Below are 17,636 nucleotides of genomic sequence, written 5' to 3'. Positions count from 1 at the left end.
TCCTGGTAGTTACCTTATGCAAGAAAGCACTTGGAAACCTGGTGTGGAGGAACATGCCATGCAGTGGACAGAGCCCTGGGAATCTGGGAAACATCAGATTCTCCACCACTCTTTCTTTGGTTTTCTGAGACAGGGTTTCTCAATTGAGAAAATGTCTCCATGAGATCTGGCTGTAAACAAGCCTGCAGAGAATTCTTTTTCTTTTCCTTTTTTTTTTTTTTTTTTTTTTTTTTTTTTTTTTTTTTTTTTTGGAGGCAGGGTTTCTGTATAGCCCTGGCTGTCCTGGAATTCACTCAGTAGACCAGGATGGCCTCAAACTAATAGAGATCCGCCTGCCTCTGCCTCCTGAGTGCTGGGATTAAAGGCATGGGCCGAAACACCCAGCTAAAACCCTGTCTCAGAAAACAAGCAAAACACCATTTGGCTTTCTCTCCTTGGGACCATAAGGTCTTTGCACAGTGGCACACACAGGCTCTCTCCAGGAGCCCCAGTGTCTTTGCAGGATGGAGCCAAGAGATAGCAATCCTGAGGAGCATTTGGGAACCCCAACGCACCCTTCCCCAGACTGAATAACCAAGGAGCTATGACTGACAACATAGCCTCAGAAGGAGTAATGGGTCTCTCATGTAGGACACGACCCCATAAGATAATAAAAGTGAGCCGGGCGGTGGTGGCGCACGCCTTTAATCCCAGCACTCGGGAGGCAGAGCCAGGCGGATCTCTGTGAGTTCGAGGCCAGCCTGGGCTACCAAGTGAGTTCCAGGAAAAGGCGCAAAGCTACACAGAGAAACCCTGTCTCGAAAAACCAAAAAAAAAAAAAAAAAAAAAAAGATAATAAAAGTGTTTTCAAAGTGTTTAGAGTTTGCAGAAATAAAGACCAAGAAGGCCAGTTTGAGGGATTCCAGGCCCTTCCAGCAGAGGCTTTTGGACTTGAGCCTCTGGGTGGCCAGTAGAGCTGGTGGAGGGTTTCCTGGGCCTGTTAAAGGGTGTCTGGGGTGGGAAACACATGAGGACCTCAGCTTGGTGGACACTTCATCATGCATAGTGTGGATATGCTATGCTTCGTCCTGTTGCATGGCATGAGGAGACCCACCCTGTGGTCTGTGAAGACTAAAGAACCTAGCACTTTTGGTGCAGAAGGAACATCTGCATGGGTCAGCATTTTTACAAGGATGGGCTTGAATGTACAATTTGTTGGCAGCATGCCCAAGTGGAAATATGGGCATGAGTTCCAAAGTCCTGTGATTTTACCCACTCTTATCCTCTCAAGACTACCCTTGGGGTGAGGGCAAGACGCAGGAAAAACCAGATAGAAAGTAATGAGCTGGACGGTGGTGGCGCATGCCTTTAATCCCAGCACTCAGGAGGCAGAGGCAGGTGGATCTCTGAGTTCGAGGCCAGCCTGGGCTACAGAATGAGTTCCAGGACAGGCTTCAAAGCTACACAGAGAAACCCTGTCTCGAAAAACAAAAAGTAATAAATGATACAATTCTATACATTTCCACTAAATGAATAGCTATGGGCTACGAGTTTCCTAGTAGCTAAGCCAAGGAGGGAACCAAGATTTCGCAAACTAGTGCTTTTCAGGTCAATGAGGTAAAGACACTTGCCACCAAGCCCGAGAACCTGAGTTCAGTTCCTAACATCCAGCTGGTAGAAGGAGAGAACCAGTCTCCCCACAGGCCATCCTTTGACCTGCCTACATGCTCACACAACCACACACAAGTGCATAAAACAGAAACAACCTGACTGGGTCCAGCTAGTCTACAGTTTGTAGGTGCAGACACTGCCACATTACACCCCCATCCTGCCATTCCTGGAGAGGAAGCCTGAAGCCACTCTGTAGCACAGCGTGGGTCAGCTAAGCAGGTGGAAACCCAGATCGAGGAGGATCTGGCAGGAAGTCCTCCTAGGCAGGCTATACCTTGGTATTGTCAGAGCCAGGAGAGGTTCTGAGCTCAACACAGATCCTGACCTCTTCGCCCAGAACACCAGTTCAAATGATGAAGGACATTGCTCTAGGTCTTAGGTCACCTCTGTCCCTGGGACTACAGATCAGAGAGGCTCAGAACATAAGGCTCCAGGTGGGTTGCTCAGGACTCATCACAGGGCAAAATCCTGAAACTCCCCACCTAGCCTGACACCTGCTGTTTGCTGGGACATGGCACACTGGGAGAGGCAGAGGGATCTGGATGTGTAGGCAAGGACAATGAGGCTGTGGAAGATCAGGGCCACAGTACAGCCAGGGCAAACCCTCTGGAGTTTTGTGGAAATGCGGCTGGGTAAAGCATTTCTGAGTTTCATGTTGGGCAAAATGGGATGAGGAGCTGCCTCCGTGAAGGTCACTAGGACCTGGGAAACTTAAGGCCCCAAAGTCCTTAAGGGAAAGTAGCTCACTACTACTATTCCTTCATCTACAGAACAGGGAAATAGCATGTACCATCTAACCCTAAGGACACAAAAGGCTAGGCTGCCCAGAGGCAGGGGCAGGTCCAGGCTCTGGCCTCCTGGATAACCCCTATCCTCACTTGTGAGGGGCACCAAGGCTGCTTTAGTTTGAGCAGAAGTCCGAGGGGTCCTGGGAATAGAGAGGAACAGGATGAGTAGGAGGGCTTGAAGGAGGGCCAGCCTGTGTGTGTGTGTGTGTGTGTGTGTGTGTGTGTGTGTGTGTGTGTGTGTATGTGTGTTGCAGATGAGGGAGGCTGTTCATCAAAAAAGCTTCCTCTTACATTGTTCTAAAAACATGCCCATGACTGCCTTCCCCCTCTTTGAAGGGACAGATGTCGGGGAAAAAGCTGATTATTGTCAAAGGCTGGAGGCTGTGACCGGAGTGCTCGGTGAGCGTGACCCAATTCTGAGCTATTCTCAGCCTGGTGGGAGCCAAGTTATTCCCTCCCGCTGAAGATCCCGCCTTGGAGGCAGCCTGACTTTGAAACGCCCTCGTCCTGGCAACAGACTCAAAGCAGGCTGGCCAGGATGCTCTGCATGGACATGGCCCTACTTGCTGATAACCCCTGTGCACAGCCCACAGGCTCTGCTGCCTGGGCACAGGATGGTGGCTTCTGCAGCTACAGCCCAGGACTAGGAAGGGACAGAAAGGGCTCGCTCCTTTATCTTCCCAGACCAGTGACCTGCTGTTCCTTCTTATTCCCCAGGACCTCTCTCTCTGCTCCAGGCCAGGCATAAGATATGCTTCAACCAGTAACTAGGAAGTCTCTCTGGACACAATGAGACCAAGGGCTTTGACAGCCACAATGCAGCTGGGCTGGGACCTGCTGTACCTAAGCTCGTGATGTTGGCACAAGTCCCAGCAGGAGGCAGCCAGCAGCAAGAAGCTGACATCACTCTGCTCTACCCGAAGCCTCTCAAGAGCAGGTCTGTCTGTTGTTCTCTCCCTTTTGGGGTTACTTGTTACCCAGCACGTTCACAGCAGCAGCTAGTGAATACAGCACCTGGAGAACTGTAGGGGTCAAGAGAGGTTGTCTGCTCATGCCTAGCCCAGGCAGAGCTAGTCAGCTTCAACACACAAGAAAGCAGGACCAACGCCCTGACTTTCTCTCCCATGGTCCTGATGACTCAAGGGCCCCAGAGGTGCAAAGGCTATTTGGAGTGCCTGCAAGGGCTATTCTGCTGTCTGGAGCAAAGGCACGTCTCGGATGGACCAGAGATGGAACTCAAATTCTAAAACAGACAAGAGGGCTAAGCTGGAGACAGTTCAGCTGCTAAAGCATTTGTCTCAAGTTGAATGCTCAGAATCAATGTGAATCTGATAGGTGTGATGACATATTTATAATCCCAGTGCTAGAGAGGACACATGGGATTCCTGGCCAGCTAATCTCACCTAACTGGTGAGCTCCAGATCAATGAGACCCTATCTTAAAGGAGGTGGGTGACATTCCCAAAGATACCTGTGGCTGTTCTCTGGCTTTCACACACATTTTTACATGTACACATGCTTACAAGCATACACACACTTTTATTGCTTATTTATTTTGCAGAGAGGGGCAAGGATGCTCGTATGTCCCATGGTGCACATGTGGATGTCAGCCAGAGTTGGTTCTCTCCATCCACCATGTGGGTCCCAGAGACTGAAGCAAGGTTATCAAGTTTGGTAGCAAGAGCCTGTCTTTACCCGCTGAACCATCTTGCCAGCCCACTCTTATTCACAGTGGCAACTGGCGAGCTGACTGCCCCAACCACTGACACAACACACTCTCCATAAGCCACGAGGCAGTAGTTGTCTCATCCCCACAGGGAGGTGACTCACCACCAACCTGACGGGGTATATCTGGAGCACACCCCCACCCTTGATGCCTAAGCAGATTGCCCACCTGAACCCTGCTGTCAGGTCAGCTCTATCAACCCGCGGCCCCATCCTTGGGAGGGCTTCCCAACTCTGATCCACATAGCAGGGTTGAGCCCCGGCTTTTCTCTGCTGCTCATGTATCTCACACTATGTGCCTGGATCAAGCAAGGCCAGCTGTGTAAGTAAAGCTCCTTACCAATGTGGGCACTGACATCTCCCAGATGTTCCTGTGGCCTCAGCAGCTCAGGCCTGATGGAGGCCCCTCCCTCAGGAGTCTCCTATTCAGTTGACCAAGCAAGAAGAGCCTAGGCTGGCCTGAAGTCCAGGGGTCTTCGCCGACCCCTCCCCTTCGGCCTCTGATGTACAAGCTGGGCGGGGCTTCGCTTCCCCTGCCTGTGCAGCGTTTGCAGTGGGGGCAGGGGGCGCCTCTCCTTGGTGTTGGGAGTCCTCTGGCAGCCTGTCTCTTCCAGGATGCAGACCAGGCTGAGGCATGAAGACCAGACAGGAGGGTGCATCAAGGGCAGGTTCCAGGAGATCGAGACAATGTAAGAGGCAGAGGTGTCTCTTAAACCCTGAACCACCACTCCTCACCTGGAGACCCAACACGAGATGCCAGGGCCCTTGTTGGAAACCCCTCAGACACAAGGCAGCACATGTTGAGGCCTGGGCACAGCCTACAAGTGGCCAAGAAGGAGGTGTACCCCTTAGGAGAAGCTGACTGTCCTGGCCCAGGAATGCATCCAGGGCCTCCCAGGGTTGGCACCGAAGTCAAGCTCCTGCCAAGGAGATGTGCTGCTGCACCATTCCTACCGCTGGAGGTTGTGACCCAGTAAGAGATCTAAGGGAGAACTGAGGGCCAGAGACAGGAGTCAGGCTGGCTGGGGAGTTTCTAGGACCTCGTGCCGGGAGTCCTGAGCTTGTGTCAGGTGATCGCGCAGGATGGGTTAACTGGACTCACCAGCCATGGGAGTCAGACTCAGTCTGTAGCACCTAGGGACCTTTGTCTTGGGGGCTTCCCTCAGCAGATCAGGGGAGGGTGTGGGGCAGAGGGACAGCTGAGCTGAATGCTCTTGGCTGGAAGTGGGTAGGTCTGGGAAACAATCAGGAAGGGATGATTCACCTAAGCATGGTGCACTCCTTTAATCCCAGCACCCAGGAGGCAGAGGCAGAGGCAGAGGCAGGCAGATTTCTGATTTTAAGGCCAGCCTGGTCTACAGAACAAGTTCCAGGCAGCTAGAGCGACACTGAGAAACCCTGCTCAAAAAACAAAACAAAACAAAACAAAAAACAACAAAAAAAACCAAATAAGTAAATGAGGATGATTTGAGCAGAGCCTTAGAGACACAAAGTTCACGGCTAAGTTCAGTGCCAGGTGGAGCTCGAGTCTGAGCTGGGCTCAGAGGTGAACCGGGGTTGGACTAGTCCTCTAAGGCCCAGATAATACAAAAGCCAGAATTTGGCTAGCCCACAGGACAGTAGGTAGATTGGGTTTTTCCAGCCTTGGCCACAGCTCCTCACCCAGGCCTTGGTAACTCCCCCAGGACATCTAGCCTCATGAGCCCCATATGAAAAAATGATATCCTGGGCCTTACTGGCTAATGGTCTGTGTTCCACAACTGAGCCACAAGGTAACTCTGCCTCTTGCCGTTTACCTGTTGGCCGGGAGCCCTTCCCCAAGGACAGAGAACACGGGGGTCAGGCCAGGTAAGCAGGGTGCCTGCCACAGGTGTGCAGGTCATCCAGCTGACAACCTTTTAGGAACTCCTGGCACTGAAGTGACCCACTTTATGTGTGACATGGCCCAGGGACCTCTCTCATGTCCTCCAGGCTAGGCATTAACTTAAAGCCCCTTGGAACAAGGCTAGTGGTCCTAGGGACCCTGAACAGCTCTGAAGGCGCACAGGCCTCCCAGGCTGGGGACCTTCCATCCACAGGTGACCCTAGTTGACTCTGCACAGGGAATGGGCAGCCTGGGAAGGCACCACCAGGGACGTTGAGTTAGTTACTCAAGGACATGTGGGAAGGAGAGTGGGACAAGAGCTCCAGAGGGAGGCCTGGTACCCTAAGCCACAGAGACCCACTACTCCCTCCACCTCCAGGAACAAGAGGCCCTTTCTGCAGTGGGTGGAGGTGGCCACACACTTGTGCCTTTATGAAGAGCCCTGGGATTCTGTTCTAGAGCTTGGAATCCCCACAGTACCTACTCAGGATAGAGAGGAAAGGACAGAGGTCAGGACGCCAAGTGTGGGCCAGTAGGCCTGGACAACTGAAAGCCAGTCCCTCCAGCCAGGACAGCCAGCACAGTAGGACAAAACATTTATTGCTCCACTAGGTACCCTCAGGGGCCAATATGACACGGGCAATTCTCCCAATGGCTGGTTCCATGCATCAGCAGCAGCTGCAAGGCAGCCCCACGCCAATATGATCCGGGCACTGAGACTCCCTTGAAGCTAGCCACACACCAGGTATAGACGCCAGGCCCAAGGTGACATGTGCAGCAGGCCCGTGGCCCCTCTTTGACCCTTGCTCCAACATGGGCTTGACGGGTCACTGGAGGCATAGCCCTGTCCTACTGGACCCCTTCCACAGGATGATGCCTGATTCTAGATGACAGGAATTCTGGGTACAAGTGCTCACACACAGCCTGTACAGCACTCAAGGCTGTAGGCTCACCACCTTGGATCTCTAGGCCAGCCTGGTCCCTTCATCAGCCCTGGAGAAGTTCGGAGGAGAGAAAGGCAGGACCAGGCTTTCTGGGTTAGCTGAACCACAGCTTTTGGCTGTGGACCACCAGTGGCTGGAGCCTTGGACCAGGGATGAGACAGTCCATTGGCCCTGTAGATCAGCTCAGGCTTTAGGCAATGCCCAGAGCTTCCTCTGCCCTCAGCTTGTACCATCTGGTCTCCACACCCAGGAGAGCCTACAGCAGGGGAAACTTCATGTTGACAAAAAGCAGACAGAACAGAGCTGGAGATGGGCAGTGATGAGGTGGAGGCTTCCCTCTCAGAACATAGGAATGCCTCCCTCCTGAACAAGGCCAGCCTACTCACCCCCCTCAACCACCCAGGAGGCCCCTGCCCCACCCTGCCATCTATTTCTAAACACCAGCCCACAGGCAGCGGCTGACCATATAAGGCAGCTTCTGGCCTCCTTGCTTGCCTGTGATACTCCTGTCCAGGCCCACTAGCCTGGAGTCTTGGTGGCAAAAGTCAGGTAGCCAGTGTGCCCTACAGTCTCCTTCATGGGTGTGCCACTACGGAAGGGGCTGGCATCGGAGCCCACGCTGACCTCTAGGTCATTGGCCCCCAGGTCAGGCAAGGGCAGACTGACGGTGCGTACATTGTAGACCTGTGGCAGCACCTCCAGGGTGCTGAGCTCTGTGAAGCCACGGGCTGCCAGCGCCTGGCACGTGCGCTGCACCTGCTCAATGCATGGAGAGAAGGAGCAGAAGCGTCCACCTGTAGGAGCAAGACACAGGGTCAGAGGGCAGGGCCAGTAGCACCCACAACCCACCCTGGAAGGAGCTATGCAGGGGCCATGGGAAGTTGGAGAGCTGTACGCTACCTGCTGACCCATGGGGCAGGAGCCCAGGTCAGCAGCCAGGATGAAGCCCAAGATGCCTGGGTTTCCCTGGCTGCCAGCAGGCATTGCCGGTGTGCCTTGTAGGAGGCAGTGGAGGGCTGGGGGTCAGGGTTGTCAGAGCCAGGCCCAAGAATAGCTCTAACAATAGGGTAGCATGGGGCGGTGTGTGGGCTGCTGCTGTCACAGGAAATTAGAGGCTGTCGTTGGCTTTTGGGAACAGGAGGAGCCTAAAGGGAGCACAGCCTGAGCTCCTCCCTGCTGCCTCCCACTGGGGCAGCCCACAGGCTTCACTCGGCCTGCCCAGAGACTGAGAGTGCTCCATCTGTGTCTTGGCAGGGGATCATGAGCAAGCCAGGGCAGGGAAGGAGTGTGTACAAACGTCCCTGGTACCCACAGTGCTCTTTGACATGGGACACCTGGCAGGTATGAAGGAGGAGGAGGCCTGATGTCGGTACCGAGAGCCCACTGTCACTAAAGAGCAGAGCACACCACATACTGCACTGCCAGAAGCCACCAGACACAGGCAGTGCTAGAAAACACCAGGCATACAAAAAAGGCACCTAAGCATCAAGACACGGGAAGAGTCCAGAAGAGGGGGACAGGGGACAAAACCGAAACACAGGCACAAGTGCCTCTGGACTACTCTGCAAGGCTGAGTCCGGCCTGGCTTGGACCTCAAAGGGGCTGGACCAAACCAAGGACCCTGCATCAGGGAACCTTCAGGTGTGGACCTCCAGGATTCTCCGCCCAGCTCTAGGCCACCTCAGCATCACAAGGGACACAGGGATATGGGCAGAGCCTGAGGCAGCAGGAGGGCCCGGGCTCCTGCCTGTCTGAGAGGCTCCCCGCCCTCTGTACAGAGCTGGGAGGAGAGCAGCCCTGGCTGCCAAGCCTGTTTCTTCTCCAGAAAAGGCAAAATCCCTGGGACTCACCAGCCGCCTCTCTGGCTCGGGGCCGACCTTCTCCAGGCCTCCCCATCGCTCCGCCCCCACAGCATCTTCCCTAAAAGGGTCCAGCTGCCTGGCTCTGCAGCACGGGTGTGGAGACTCTGCAGGAAATGGCTGGGGGCAGGGGACTGCCTGTGACCTCCATATTGGATCCAGGCCTGGAGTGCTGTCATGCAGATCCTGCCTACACTTGGATGGAGCTGCCAGGCCCCAGGCCCCCAGTAAGTTCCTCTCTTGGCTGAAGAATGGGACCCATCTTTCCCTAACCCTGGTCTCTAGCCAGCCCAAACCGGTCCTCACTTTGGGACAGAAGAAGCCCTGGCCTGGCCATTGCTACTGTGGCCTACAGGAACCTGGGTCTCCCTGGGTTCTAGATGACCCAGAAGCTCAGCCCCCCACCAGCCCCCTTACCGACACCACTACACACCTTCAACCTTGAGGGCATCCCAGGCATGGCCCACAGCTTCCCAGGGTGATGGGATGTCCAAGAAGACAGCATCAGCCACATGGATCACACCAAAGCCACTACGGCACACATCCTGGGTGTGCACAGTCACCCACTGGCTCACCCGATGCTCCTGGAACTCCTCCCGGGCCTTGTCTGCCCGCTGCTGGTGGAACTCCACCGTGTGTAGGTGGCCAGTGGGGGCGATGCTGCGGATGATGGCATGGGAGACAGACCCACTGCCCGTGCCTGGCAGGACAAGAGAGCACTGAAGGGTCATCTGAGGACCCACCCATAAACAGCTCCCTCTCTGGGAGGAAGGAGTTCAAACAGGCCTAAGAGGACAGCTGACCCGAGGGTCAGAGGTAGATATCATATCATGAGCTACATGTCTGCTCTTGGCAGCCTCAGCCCTAGGTTTGGAATGTTGGGCTGTGTAGTATAGGCACAGGTGAGGACAGGGCAGCCCGTGGGGCTGACACAGGTGAGTCTGGGTAGGGCTAATGCTGGCCTGTCCTATCCTCACCTAGCCTCCCTGATCAACCCATGGGTCCCGCTGACAGCTGTCCATCTTACCCATGGGTCTCGCCGACAGCTGTCCATCTTACCCACCCATGGGTCTCGCCGACAGCTGTCCATCTTACCCACCCATGGGTCCCGCCGACAGCTGTCCATCTTATTTTCTCCTCATCCTGCAAGCTCCTTGACTCACTCAGGTCAGTTCATCCTCCCCACACCAACCCTGCTAAACCCACCCCCCACCACACAGGGGCAATTCTACCTACTCTTGCTTGAACTCACGTGATCTAAAGCCACCCTGCTCCACCCTTCCCATGATGTCACCAGTCTGTCAAAACGCCTGCACTCTTCCTTAGAAGCAGGGCTACCCTTCTTCACCTGACTTCATATACTCCAGGACCTGGGCTAACCTGTCTCCACTCACCCCATAACTGCCCCTTCCACAGCTCCAAGCACCCCTGCTTGGTGACCACATCTAGCAATGTGTCCTCTTGACCCCACTGTAGCGTGTTCTACAACTACCCCTCAAAAACCTAGATCAAAGCTGGACCCTATCCAAGACCCAGGAAGTGACACCCACCACAGGGGCCAGACTGCTCAGTCACCCACCATCAAGATCCACTTTGCCACCCCACCTCCAATCACCGTGATTCTTTCTGCCACCCCTGGGCCTCATCCGCCAGGTACCTCTCTCTCTATGTTATCGACAGACACTCACTGGTCCTGCCTCTGTTCTTTTGACCACTGTCAATCAGATCTACCCTTTGCAAAGAGGCAAGCCTTACTTTCCCATTCAAGGGAGACTCCAGACTTCTGACAGCCCTCTGGGGGGTTCTCTTCTTGCCTCCCAACCTCATTTACTGCTCCTCTGTCCTTACTTCCTGCTCCACAGTGGTCTTGCCAACATGCACCAGCACCGTACTCCTACCTCAGGGCATTTGCACAACTTGTCTTTGGTTTTCTGTAGTACCTCATCATTTGTAACTCAAAGATCACCTTCTCAGATCCCTGACTTTCTGAGTTTGGGGGATTCCCACTAAGTCCTCTCAAATGAGCATCCCTGATTATAAGTTTCTCACCATCAGTAGCACCGAACGGTCACGGCTCACTGCCTGTCCTGTCTTTTTGAGGGAACTCGGTACCTCATGGGAGCACAGGAGTGTGTTGACTGGAAAGGGGTGAGGGCCTGAAAGAGGATAGTGCCTACTGCAGGGCGCGCGGAGAGTTGTCAGGGCTGGCTCTGAATTCTGCTGTCCTCTGTCTCCCTCTGAAGGGAGGGAGCAATATAAAGTCTGAGAAAGCCAGCAACAGGGAAAATGGGAACTCTTGAGACTCTGAACCCGTCTCCTAGCCCACCACAAACACACCACCAAGGATCGAGGCACAACTGGTCCAAGAACCACTCTTGTCAGAGATACATGCCTAGACTGCCGCACCAGTGGCCACAGCACCTGCGGTGTGACTGTGAGAGACAGCTAGACCTCGGGCACTTCTACCCACTCCCTGGCTGCGAAGGAGTGTGGGGCAGAATTTTCACTACAGTGAGCTCTTGGGGTAACCAGCCTTCCTCCAGGAAAGGACAACTGGCCTGGAGGTGAGCCGTCAGCACCTTGGCCAGCACCAAGCAAGTCAAAGACCTTCATAGGCACCACCGTCTCCTCCCCTTCCTTCTCTAACCCAGTTGGTCCCCACCAGGTGTCACTTGACAGTAGACACTAAGTTTCTCTGCTCTGTCTTCACTCCCTGCAGTCACACCCTCCCCACCAAGTGGAGCTGCTAGAACAGAAACCAAGTAATTCAGCATACATCCGCAAGAAGGGTTGGCTGCAAACTGCTTAACTGTGGATCTGACTTCCGATTTATGTAGATGCTCAGCTCTGAAGACACCAGAGGAGCTCACCTGATTCACAGACCACAGAACCGGGTCGCAGCTCCAGCATCATGGTGAGTAAGGCAATATCGGTGGAGTAGAGGATCTGTGTGCGGTGGGGCAAGTTCACTGTCCAGAGCTCAGGAGTGGGGTGAAGTACATACACCCAGCCGCCTCTGCTGCAGATCACCTTGGAGCCAAATGGGCGGCCAATGAGGTCAACTGAGTGCCGCAGGACGCCATGCCGGGTCTGGGTCTGTGCCCCACGCTGCACACGCACTGCCATCATCGAGCCATGGCCTAATGACAGGATGGCTGTGTCGCCTTCTTTGATCAGCTCCTCGTATGCCACAAAGCTCATGGTGTTAACATCTGCCAAGTGTCAGGGACCTGGGGAAGTGGTGTATGGGTGTGAAGTCAGAGGACCAGAAAGCAGGATGAGGGTCTGTGGTTTGGGTAGAGGTCTGTGAGGCCCGAGTTCTGAGCAGTATGGGTAACTGACTTGATCGGGCAACCCAACAGAGCTGCACCCTAGCTTGACATATGGAGCCCTTCTAGATCTGGGAGGACACAAGAGAGTGTGCAATGGTAGAAGCCCAAGGATTCCCACACAAGAAGGACCAGTGCAAAGTCTTTTCTTCATTCCCCAGCTGTGAAGGCGGCGGCCTCTGAGAGGCGTGCAGCAGCGGGAGAGCGAAGTCACCTCCAAGCTAGGATTCCGCGGAACCCCTTGGCCCGAGTACCTCGGGCGGGCTCCCGACGGCAGGGAGGCTGGCTACCCGAGGAACAGCACGGGACCTGCAGGCAAGCCCGGAGCGCCTCTCCCGCCCTAGCCGCGCATCCCGCTCAGAAACTCACCCAGCGTACGCCGGCTCTCTGCTCCACACGTGGCTCCGCTGCTGCCGCCACACTTCCGGTGCGCTTTGATGACGTTACACCACCGCAAGGGTTGCCGGGAGCCTCTACGCTGTCCTTTACGCGCTCCCAGAGGACGTTTCCTGGCTGGCGTCTCCCCGTCTGAGGCCTTCTGTGCATACTTGCGCGTTGCTAAGAAATCCGAGCACTGTGCAAAATAAAAGTCCCCTCCTCGCCAGTGGTTTGTCTGCGTGCGGCCTTCTAGGGCTGCCCAGCGCGTGGGGCTTCTGCCCGCCGGGTACGCCTGACCCTAAAGCGCACTTTGACAACTGTACAACCCCAGGACCTCCCTACTAGTGCTCACCAGAACATTTTGTCATTGCAAACAGCTCCGAAACACCCTGCCTGGACTCCAGGATGAATCCTAGAAAGTGGAACCGGAGGGCAGAGGCGGGGTGCCCAAAGGCTTTGGCCAGGCCAAGGATAAGGAGTAGGGGTAGTCTGGAGTATTCTGCAAAAGTGGCCCTAGGCCAGGCCCGGCCATCTCTGGCATCTTGAGAGCCGGATGAACTGGGCTCACTCGTGACCTGGGGGAGGAGCTTCTGGAGACCAGGCAGAAAGGGGAAGCTGTAGGGGTGTTTTGTCTCAGCAGAGTTGAATCAGAGCCCCCATGGACTCCTCGTGAAGGAAGGTTCTTCCCCGGGGTGGAGAGGGGAGGAGGGATGGGGTAGGGAGAGCGAAGAGCCTTCCTGCAGTCCTCAGCTAGCGGAACTGGAGGGCATGAGACTTCAGCTATTCAGAACCAGTAGCAGTGACCAAATCTAGTCTGCTCTCTCCAGCAACCAGGCTACTGTAGCCTGGTAAAATAGGGTTGGTCACGACCCACAAACATGCCTTGTCTAGAGTCTTGCTGGCTTATGGGAATCCTCTGGGGCCAGGCTAGGCCAGCCTTTGTGAGGTCCTTGCCCTAGAAACCCAGGTGCCTGACATTAGACCTCTTCAGGTCTCTGCCCTGGCTGGCCTTGATCAGGTAGCCTGTAAGGATAGGCAATGAGGCTTTCTTGGTCTCTCATGGTGTGGAGTCACAGCTTTTAGCAGAGACGCCCAGCCCTGTCCTTGGCTCCACAACCCCTGTTCTTCATTCCCTTGATGGTGCACAGCCCAGTCCACACCCTTAATTGCTCCTCTGGGGAGTTAGACTTTCCACTTCTCCTGGGAGGTTCCTCTTCCCCAACCTCTCAGCGGCATGGAGACCAGGCCTATGTTTCCACCTAACCTATGAGCTCAACGGGGCTTTTCCCGTGGTCCCCGCTGTCCAGTGCTGGCTTCCCTGGAATCTTCAAGCAAAAACCAGCCTCCCTGAGCCTCTAGCTGGTGGTGGTGTGTGTGGAGGGGCTTCCCAGGGCAGTTTATACACTGGGTTCTCCTAACAAAACTGATGCCACATGCATCCAGCTAACTGTCATGTCATTGAACCTTTCCCTACTATCTTTTTTTGTTTGTTTGTTTTTCGAGACAAACAAAGCTGTGTAGCTTTGGTGCCTTTCCTGGAACTCACTCTGTAGCCCAGGCTGGCCTTGAACTCACAGAGATCCGCCTGCCTCTACCTCCTAAGTGCTGGGATTAAAGCCACCACTCGGCCTTCCCCACAATCTTATGACCACTTTACAGGTTAATTTGCCTATCATACACACAACATGGTTCAAGCAGGATTGAATTTTGTCTTTGAGACAGTTCCCTATGAAGCCTTGGCTGGCCTGGAACTCACTATGTAGTCCCTGCTGGCCTCAGGCTGGGAGAGAGATCTGCCTTCCTCTGCCTACCAAATACTGGGATTAAAGGTGTGTGGCACCATGACCCAAGGGATTGGAGTTTAAAGCCTACCTTCAGAGAACTGATAGCACACTTGAAGGGAGGACCAAGAAAAGAGGAAGCCTGGAGGTAAAGAAGCTGAAGTTGGCTGGGTGCACGCCTTTAATCCCAGCACTTGGGAGGCAGAGGCAGGCGGATCTCTGTGAGTTCAAGGCCAACCTGGTTTACAAAGCGAATTCTAGGACATTCAGTACTGTTACATTGATAAACCCACTCTCAAAACAAAACAAAAAAGCAGCTGAAGATGTCTTTGGGGGAGGCTGCTCTGGCAGGGACCTCTGGCAGGGTCTGGGTTGCCAAGTGTTCCCTCTGAGCGGGGCAGTGGTGGCACTAATCACAGCACTCAGGATGCAGAGGCAGATCTCTGTAAGTTCAAGGCCAGCTTGATCTACAAAGTGAGTTCTAGGACAGCCAGAGATGTTACACAGAGAAACCCTGTCTTGAAAACCGCAAACATGAGTTCCCTTGACTGGCGTAACCTCCTGACTCGCTGTGCCCTGCAGCCCCTGCCTCTCTCCTGACCCTTAGCAACTCCCCCCTTGCATTCCATGAGCAAGGGAGCAGAGAGGAAGTGATGCACCCTGGGCACAGGACTGAGGATGGCCTCTGTGTGGAACCGAGAGCCTGGCCCTGCCTGTGCCTGCTGGGCTGGACCATGCTCTGTGAATAAAAGACCGGGGTTCCTTTGAGGCCCCTTCCAGGCCCTGTGGTTAATGTATGACTTGGTGTGATTTCTAAGGAGATGGAACCATAAATCTCCTGAGTGATGTCACCCAGCTTCTTGCCCAGAAGCTGCCAAACCAGCTACTGTGATTTCCAAGGATAGCAGAGGGTCCACAGTCAGGTCTAGGCTAGATGAGCAGGCCTCACCTTGCTCCCTTGCTCTGAGGGCCTCCAGGACTTCCCAGCAACTACCCCCAAGTAGGGGTCTCACTTTGATATTGTGCTCTGAGGCTGTGAAGGCTTTTCATCTCTCTAGCCTGCTGCTCTGCGAATCTGCAGAGCCCCCAAAGGTAGGCACCCCAGGGCCACCGGGGGAGAGCTGAGCCTCTGATCCAGCACTTCTTTCTCTCTACAGCCAATCTTCCTTTGTTTCTGTCCTTGAATGGGACAGAGGCTAAAGGTCACGGAACCTGTCTGAGTGCTGAGTGCTGGGTGCTGGGTGCTGGGTGTGGCTTACTGCTAGGGTGGACAGGCTGCAGCCTTGCTTTCTGTACCTCACTTTTACAGAGTCCTGGCCTTGCAGGGAGATGGGAGGCTGAGAAACTGTAAATGCTGGAGACAAAGAGGAAGCCCTGCGGGGCGGGCGCCCCTGCCCCCCGTGTGGACATCAAGCTTGCTTCCTCTCTGTTTCTACAAACAGAAACTTGAGCACTTGGGGCTTGAGCAAACCAGTTTCCCTGAGAGGGGTAGGTACTGGGTTGGCAGCTGCAGATATTTCTGAGAGGGCCTGAAGGGGGCATAGAATACAGGGATTACAAGCTTTACAAGCTTATGGTACACCTGCTGTCTAGCCAGTGGATTTATTTTTTTATTTTTTTTTGAGCCAGGAGCTTGTGTAGCCCAAGGTGGCTGTGAACTTCTGATCTTCCTGCCTCCATCTCCCATGTGCCGGAATAATAGGTGTTTGTCACCACCATACCCATGCTTGTCTCCTCATACTTTTTTTGAAGGGGTTTCAGGGTCAGGGTCAGGGTCTCTCCATGTAATCCTGGCTGTCCCAAAACTCACTATGTAGACTTGGCTGGCCTTAACTCACAGATGATCCACCTGCCTATACTTCCTGAGTGCTGAGATTAAAGGAGGTGGGCACCACCATGCCCAGCACATACCTTCTTATAAGGGATTGTTTTAATTGGCTTACAAAATAGTGACTTGACCTGGGTATGGTGGCTCAACCCTAAAATGTCAGAACTTGGGAGGTTGAGGCAGGAGGAGCCTGGTTTACAGGCTCCTGTCTCAAGACAAAAGCAGTCGAAGCTGGCCCAGGTGAATGAGGAACCAGGTGGAGTCATTGCAGTGGCTTTTCATGCTCACCGAGGCTGGGGCGGGCGGGCAGGCAGGCTTTCCGCCCCGAGTTCTTTGCTCCACAGCCTTCTGCTGAGGCTCCTGCACATCATCTCTCAAGCCTGGAATTCCTGTCATCCCTCCCGCAGTCATTTGCTCAGGGCAGGCTGTCTCCAACAGAAAGGCAGAGATCCTCCCCTGTGCACCTCCTTCCGGGTCCCTTGCATCCGGCACCTGGCATGAGCTCACTGTGAAATGACTGGAGCAATTCTGTCAAACGCACAGGGATGAGAGGTCCTCTAGCTCTTGCTTTATTAGTGCGGCAGTGAGGGGCTGTGAGAGGACATTATGCATGAGAGATCACGTCTATATTTTTACCAACCGCACCATCCACCATTCTGCACCCTTTTCTGCCGATAGCTGGTGTCTCCCTCCTCAGAGATGAGCATCAGGTCTTATCCGAACTTGTCTTTCCCACTACACCTTTCCTGATCTATTTGCAGAGAAGGGACACCGCCCTTCCTATAAGCTGGATTCCTAGAATTCCTGGGATTGCTAGGTCATGGTGTTAGAACGTTTTTATTTTAATAAATACTGCCAAATTACTTTCCAGAAAAGATGAAGAGGCTGGCAGCTGCAGGCAGGGTGCGAACGCCTGTCTTCACACATTCCAATTCACAGCCGGCACTGTCTGGGGTCAGTCTTCTGCATTTTCCCATACCTGGGTGTGTGGGGCTGGGGGAGAGACTGTTTCAATGTGTTGGTTCTGATTAGTAAGCTTATTTTTAACTGGTGCTTTCTCCATTCCCAGTTTGTCTGCCGACTGGGTGAGGTGGTAGGAACCGGTCTCCCGAGGAAAGGGCCAGGGGATGGAGGTTTGAATACTCAAACCAGCCTCTCATAGCTCAATGTCTTGAATCTTTCAGGGTCTGGGGCCAAGTGTGTTGTTGGCTCGGCTCCTCAGAGCCTGCCCAAGGTCAGAACACCCTGGATGCTTTGAGGCTGGATCTCTGCCAGACTGCGTCTCTGGTGCTGCACCAAGAACACCCAAGAGATGCCCGCGGGCACCTTGAGGAAGGTCAATGGCTCTGAGCCATTTCGTACCGCCTGGATGCAGTGGATGGACGCCGTACCTAATGTTAAAGACCTGGAAGCTCTTGATAGGGCCCCTCGCCACCTCGGTCTGCCAGACAAAGCAGGAGGAAGGGAAGGCAGGAGCTTCAGTACCAGCTA

At 54.2% G+C, this 17,636-nt stretch overlaps 1 protein-coding gene and 1 long non-coding RNA gene across 3 annotated transcripts; one reads left to right on the top strand and one right to left on the bottom strand.

Moving 5' to 3' along the window:
* The first annotated feature begins 816 nt into the window (after positions 1-816).
* LOC128110975 (uncharacterized) lies at positions 817-12,521 on the top strand. 2 transcript variants are annotated; one of them, XR_008218434.1, is made up of 3 exons: positions 817-3,375; positions 11,549-11,743; positions 12,320-12,521. It is a non-coding gene; the product is annotated as an uncharacterized LOC128110975 (long non-coding RNA). The 2 variants fall into 2 exon arrangements; XR_008218433.1 differs by lacking the exon at positions 817-3,375 and adding an exon at positions 7,771-9,056 and having other exon boundaries at positions 9,811-11,743.
* Trmt61a (tRNA methyltransferase 61A) lies at positions 6,610-13,092 on the bottom strand. Its single transcript, XM_052739074.1, has 4 exons — positions 12,528-13,092; positions 11,700-12,059; positions 9,263-9,529; positions 6,610-7,764 (listed from the first exon to the last, which is right to left on the bottom strand). The coding sequence occupies exons 2-4, from the start codon at positions 12,028-12,030 to the stop codon at positions 7,490-7,492; spliced, it is 873 nt and encodes a 290-aa protein (XP_052595034.1). The 5' UTR covers positions 12,031-12,059; positions 12,528-13,092; the 3' UTR covers positions 6,610-7,489.
* Positions 13,093-17,636: the final 4,544 nt, after the last annotated feature.

Source organism: Peromyscus californicus, unplaced genomic scaffold (assembly GCF_007827085.1).
Source record: "Peromyscus californicus insignis strain IS unplaced genomic scaffold, ASM782708v3 Scaffold_15__1_contigs__length_86483966, whole genome shotgun sequence".
Lineage (NCBI taxonomy): Eukaryota > Metazoa > Chordata > Mammalia > Rodentia > Cricetidae > Peromyscus > Peromyscus californicus.
Note: the sequence above shows the minus strand (reverse complement) of the source record. Positions and strands in the feature narration are given on the sequence as shown.